Consider the following 6,741-nt stretch of genomic DNA (forward strand, 5'->3'; position numbering starts at 1 on the left):
TATATATATGTATGTGTGTGTATATGTTTGTGTCTGTGTTTGTCCCCCCAACATCGCTTGACAACCGATGCTGGTGTGTTTACGTCCCCGTAACTTAGTGGTTCGGCAAAAGAGATCGATAGAATAAGTACTAGGCTTGCAAAGAATAAGTCCTGGGGTCGATTTGCTCGACTAAAAGGCGATACTCCAGCATGGCCACAGTCAAATGACTGAAACAAGTAAAAGAGTGAAAGAGAGTACAGAAAATACCTAAAGGCATTTAGTCCATTGATGTATTGGTTCTTTCAACTTAATAACATTTATAATAATTGATTTAAATGTGGTGTCTTTAATAGCAACACATTGACATTCAGTGACCTCTCTTGACTGGATGAGAAGCAGGTTGAGACAGAAATCATAATAAGCTACATAAGATAGTAGTATCGCTACTATAGTAAAATATTCTGTACAGTCTGTAAAGTGGTTGATGATAAGCAGAGCATTCAACCATGAAAACTTGCCAGAAATGCAATGTGTAAGCAAAACTTGGTATTTGACTTGTTTAGGAGGGCAGTAACTCCAAATACAAACTGACTTCGACTGTGATGACCCATCTACCCCATTTCAGCATGAGAAAAGTGGATGTAAAATGATGATGATGATGTTGATGATAATCATAATAATCATAAAATTACTTCCCAGTCATTACCATTTGATTCTGATAAAATAAAACCATAGTGAAAGTGCATGGCTCAGTGGTTAGAGCGTTGGGCTTACAATCATGTGGTTGTGAGTTTGATTCCTGGACCGGGCTGTGTGTGTGATGTTCTTGAACAAGACACTTTGTTTCACATTGCTCTAGTTCACTCAGCTGTAGAAATGAGTTGCAATGTCTGTAGTGCCAAATTGTATCAGCCTTTGCCTTTCCCTTGAACAACATTGGTGGTGTGGAGAGGGGAGACTGGTATGCATAGGTGACTGCTGGTCTTCCACAAACAACCTTACTTGAATCTGTGCTTCAGAGGGGAATTTCTAGGTGCAATCTCATGGTCATTTGTAACTGAAGAGGGTCTCACAAAATCATAGATGCACATCTTGTAAATATCATGCATAGGAATTCAACAACCTAGTGTCATTTAACATCACTTAAATGCAGTTAGTGTACATTGCTCTAGAAAATATTACCACCTGTATATTTAATTGTTGGTTTCATTTCAAGCACATTTCTTTATGCTGTGCTCATTTCTTGCAATTTTCCAGTGTGAAAATAAATGTTATTTATTATTTGCACAAGTTGTTGTGCTGTCACATCACCAAAAGTTGGACTTTGGGATTCACTTGTACAATATTACTGGAAATAGATGTTGTTTCCTTTCTAGGTTTTCTTGCTGCCTAAAAATATTCTCTGCCTGTAATATAGACACAGGCATGGCTGTGTGGCTAAGAAGCTTGCTTTGAAGACATGTTGACTTGAGTTCAGTCTTATTCCGTGGCACATTGGGCAAGTGCCTTCTGGTAGAACTCCAGGCCAACTAAAGCCTTGTGAATGGATTTTGGAGGCAGAAACTAAAAGAAGCATGTTTTATTTATTTGTGTGTGTTTACCCTTCTTTTGACATCATGTAATATTGTAAACAAACATCACTGTCATACAAGCAGGGTTGTTTATTTTGAGTTTTCTATGAAAAACATGTCTGACAATGAGGAAATATTATTACCTTGTTTGGAAACAGGTGAGGATTGAGTACGTGAAAGGCATCCAGTAGTAGAAAATCTAGCTCAGCAATATTTTGTCTGTTCCTTGCAAGCATGATGATGATGATGATGATGATAACTATTAGAATAGGAAGAACATTTAGTAAGTGAGAGGTGTCAGTGGTTCCAACCTACAAAATATTGCGAATATGCTAACAAATTAAAATCATCATCATCATTTAATGTCCACTTTCCATGCTGGCATGGGTTAGACAGTTTGACTGGAGCTGATGATTCGGAGAGCTGCACCAAGTTCCAGTCTGATTTAGCATGGTTTCTACAGCTGGATGCCCTTCCTAATGCCAACCACTCCAGGAATGTAATGGGTGCTTTTATGTGCCACCAGCATGGGTGCTATTTACATGACACTGACAATGACCATGACTACAATTCACAGGTGGATGCCATTTACATGGCACCAGCAATGACTATGATGCACCAGTGTCATTTACATGGCACCAGCAACAGCCATGACAATTCATAGGTGCCATTTGCATGGCACCAGCAACGGCTACAACTCAAGGGTGCCATTTACATGGCACCGGTAACAACTACAACTCACAGGTGCCATTTACACTGCGAGTGACCATGATTCCTGAGTGTCAATGAACATGGCACCATCGATAATCACAACTACTATGCACAGGTGTCATTTGCATGGTACTTGCATCGACCACAACAATTCACAGGTGCCATTTACATGGTACCATCAATAACCATGACTACGATGCACCAGTGACATTTACATGGCACCAGCAGCGACCATAACAATTCATGGGTGCCATTTGCGTGGCACCAGCAACAACTACAACTCAAGGATGCCGTTTGCATGGCACCGGAAACAACTACAACTCACGTGTGCCATTTATGGGTGCCATTTATACTGCTAATGACCATGATTCCCGAGTGTCAATGAACATGGCACAGTCTATGATCACAACTACTATGCACTCGCATTGACCATGACAATTCACAGGTGCTATTTATATGGTACCATCAATAACCATGACTATGATGCATGGGTGTCATTTACATGGCACTGGCAACGATCATGACTATAATGTGCAGGTGCCATTTACATGACACCGGCACGGCCACAACTACAATTTTGCTTGGCCTGATGAGTCTTATCCCACACAGCATATTGCCAGAGCTCTCGATCACTTGTCATCACCTCTGTGAGGCCCAACATTCAAAGATCATGCTTCACCACCTTGTCCCATGTCTTTCTGGGTCTTCCTCTTCCATAGATTAAAACTCTTCCACAGGTGGAATTAAAAATTTTGAATGCAGCAGAAGCATCTAAGTTTATTATTATTATTTTTATTAATGATTATGCAGGTGGGCGTGCCATTTATTCACCTCTTAAGAAAGATGGCTGCTTGTCTCCCTCTATCATAAATTCTTTGTTCCTCCAGTCTGTACCCTGCTCAGTTGAAATGTCTTATCTTGTGGGTACTTTGCAATCTCACCAGTGTTTGTGCCACGTAAAAAGTACTCAGCACACTCTAAAGTGGTTGGCATTAGGAAGGGCTATCCAGCTGTAGAAACCATTTGAAAACAGATACAGAACTTGGCAGAGCCCTCTGGCTTGTCTTTTCTAGTTAAACTGTCCAACCCGTTCCATGACAGCATGAAAAAAAAACAAAACAAAGGATGTTAAATGATGATGATGATGATTAATATTGGGAGGAATGTTGTTTAATTTGATCTTGATCTCTCTCTGAATGTTATTACAGCACCATCATCATTGTCATCAACATCAACAATTGTATCATCATCAGCAAAAGCAGTCCCAGCAAAAACAACAACAACAACAACAGTAGTTGAAAAGAGCTCCAAGGGTAACAGCGAAAGTTCTTCCCAACCACATGTAGTTATTCCTGCTCAATTCCACCATTTCACATTCTCAATTGACCTCACCAGTATTGCTGGCAATCAGATTACAAATATCAGACTGGTTTTTTTACGGTAAGTTTACTTTACTTTCAGCTGTTTGTGTTTGAAAGACAAGGGGGAAAGAATGTGGGGCTAGGCTACAGGAAGTGAATCCTGTGAATTCCATCTGGCCTGTGGAATCATGGAAAAGTGGACATTAAAATGATGATGATGATGATGTATCTTCTTTTGTCCTCTTTTACTTGTTGTAGTCGTTGGACTGGGCCATGTTGGGGCACCACCCTGAAGGGTTTTAGTCAAACAAACTGGCTCCAGTACTTATTTTTCTTTTTAAGACTGGTCTCTCTTGCCAAATCACTAAGTTTTGTGGCTGTAAACAAACCAATACTGGTTATCAAGTAGTGATGAGGAGACAAACACACCTGTGCATACACATGCATACACACACACACACACGGAATTTCTGTCTACCAAATTCACTCACAAAGCATTGGTCAGTGCAGGGCTATTGTAGATCATATTTGCCCAAGGTGCCATGCAGTAAGATTGAACCCGAAACCATGTGGTTGCAAAGCAGGCTTCTTAACCACCCAGCCATGCCTGCACCTACATATATGTGTGTGTGTGTGTACATATATAATTAGTCTAACAAGAAAGCATGTGTTCTTCTGATAATATCAAAACTGAATGAGAACCCAACTAGAGACAAAATCATAATTGATTGTTTGATCCAAGACACATCAAGCCAAGTGAAATTGTAGTTGTGGCCAATGCCAGTGACATGTGAAAGATATCTGTGCCAGTGGCACATAAAAGACACCTGTGCCGGTGACACGTAAAAGGCACCCAGTACACTCTGTGGAGTGATTGGCATTAGCTGTAGAAATCAAACCAAAACAGACTGGAGCCTGGTGCAGCTCTCCAGCTTACTGACCCTAGTCAAACTGTCTTACCCATGCCAGCATGGAAAACAGATGCTAAGTGATTATGATGAGATAAATGCTAGAAATATTACATTATATTGCATTAATTCATTTCTATGTTGTATAGTGTTTTGTATGAAATAATTTCTATACTTTCTATTTGCAGTTATGTATATCCTTTCTTTGGAAGTGCTGCTCCAATTCTTACTCACCCACCTGTAAAAATATCCAAAGGAACGGAAGTGTTTCTTCCACACTCCTTTTGTGCCTTCGATTTTGCTTCCATGACTGACCAGCTTCATGAAACATTTCTCAGGTAAATAACTCGCTTTCTAAATGTCTTAAAAGCACCCAGTACACGCTGTAAAGTGGTTGGCATTAGGAAGGGCATCCAGCCATAGAATCCAAGCCAAATCAGACTGGGACCTGGTGCAGCTCTTCTGTTTGCCAGCTCTGGTCAAACCACCCAACCCATGCCAGCATGGAAAATGGACGTTGAAGGATGATGATGATGGCTGTGTGGTTAAGAACCTTGCTTATCAACCACATTGTTTTGGGTGGGTTCACTCCTGCTCTACAGTACCTTTGTTAAGTGTCTTCTATGGGCCATCAAAAGCTTTGAGAGTGATTTGGTTGACAGAAGCTGAAAGAAACTTTGTGTGTGTGTGTGTGTGTGGAGGTGTGCTTGAATGTGTGCTTGTTTCTCCTTGTCTTGATATAACGTAATAGTTGTAAATGTGCATTATGATCATTCAGAGTCCTTCATTTCCAATCTTCTGTGAAAATATGTCTGGACCATAGAGAAATATTACCTTGCTTGGAAACAAGTTTGGCAAAAGGAAGGGCATTTGGCCATTAGAAAACCTACCTCAATAAACTCTGTCCAACCTATGCAAGCATGGAAAAGTGGACTTTAAAACAAGAGAAACACAGATTGGGATATTATTCTTGTGATAATATGGGAATTTTGAGAACATTGCTAATATTTGTCTTTTATCCCAGTTGCACTTTATAGAATTTTAAGGTGCACATTGTAAATTCCAGACATTTAGTAATTGTTACAGTATCTTTTTTACATTTCTTGTTCTCTTTTTTTAATACCTTGAGCTTTTCTTTTTTCAATTTGTAGTGTACCACTTTTTGTTGAAGTCTGGGAGAGAGATCGGAACCTTTCGAAAGATGTTTTGCTTGGAATATGTCGTTTGCCGTTAGCAAAAATATTGACTGCTGAGAAAACTAGGATTGTTGTAAGTGATTGACGTTTGAACAGTATTGACCTTAAAGATTGTAGAAAAAATATAATAGTAAATTATATATGTATGTTCAATGGTATTTAACACATTTGTGTACACTTGAATGCAGGAAGACCTTTTGCTATGGAAATAGTCTCAGGAGAAATTTTTTCATCTCAGACAATATGTGTAAAAACATATTGGGCTATGAATAACATCTTTGAATTGTTGGACACAAGCTTTTGCTTTGTTATAATGTTATCAGCCACAAATACTGAATTCATCTTTCAAAGCCTTATCAGAAGAATATTATATTCTACCACCACCACCACCACCACCACCACCACCACAATCACTATGATGGTGATGGACATCATCACCACTATCATCATCTCCTTTACTATCATTTTTGCTAACACATGACCATCACCTATCAGTACTACCATCACAACAACCACTATTATCATAACTATCATCATTATCTTCTTCATCATGTGTTCATCATTCCATGCTCAAATAAGTTGATTGTGTTTGTAGTATAGCATAACACTGCTTGTCTCCATCTTGTGTTTTCTCCTTTTGTAAGGCCAGCATCCTAAGATCCAACTGTAGCCCTTCTCCTTCTGTCTTCCTATAACACTGTATCCTCTGTTAGCACACATTACTTTTTCCATGCAACTGATGTTTGTTCTTTTGTATTATTGGCTAATATTAGTGCAGTCACCTTTCCTGTATTCATCATAGAATGACTAAACATTCATTACATTAACCTCTAACTCCATCTCGAACCACCTGTCACTCTGCTCTCACACTCCAATGAACTTTTTCACCCATCCTTCCTGATCCTCAGTCTCTATTCTCTCTTATGTGGAGGCGCAATGGCCCAGTGGTTAGGGCAGCGGACTCATGGTTTTGATTCCCAGACCGAACGTTGTGAGTGTTTATTGAATGAAA

General features: G+C 39.5%; 1 protein-coding gene across 1 annotated transcript in view; it reads left to right on the top strand.

Moving 5' to 3' along the window:
• The window catches only part of LOC106875327 (centrosomal protein of 120 kDa), a 45,425-nt gene that overhangs the window by 20,317 nt on the left and 18,367 nt on the right, over window positions 1-6,741 (top strand). Inside the window, exons 8-10 of the mRNA XM_014923416.2 lie at window positions 3,473-3,704; window positions 4,722-4,871; window positions 5,685-5,802. Of these exons, the coding sequence (XP_014778902.1) occupies window positions 3,473-3,704; window positions 4,722-4,871; window positions 5,685-5,802 (500 nt within the window). The remainder of the gene's footprint in view (window positions 1-3,472; window positions 3,705-4,721; window positions 4,872-5,684; window positions 5,803-6,741) is intronic.

The sequence above is a fragment of the Octopus bimaculoides genome, chromosome 2 (assembly GCF_001194135.2).
Source record: "Octopus bimaculoides isolate UCB-OBI-ISO-001 chromosome 2, ASM119413v2, whole genome shotgun sequence".
Taxonomy (NCBI): domain Eukaryota; kingdom Metazoa; phylum Mollusca; class Cephalopoda; order Octopoda; family Octopodidae; genus Octopus; species Octopus bimaculoides.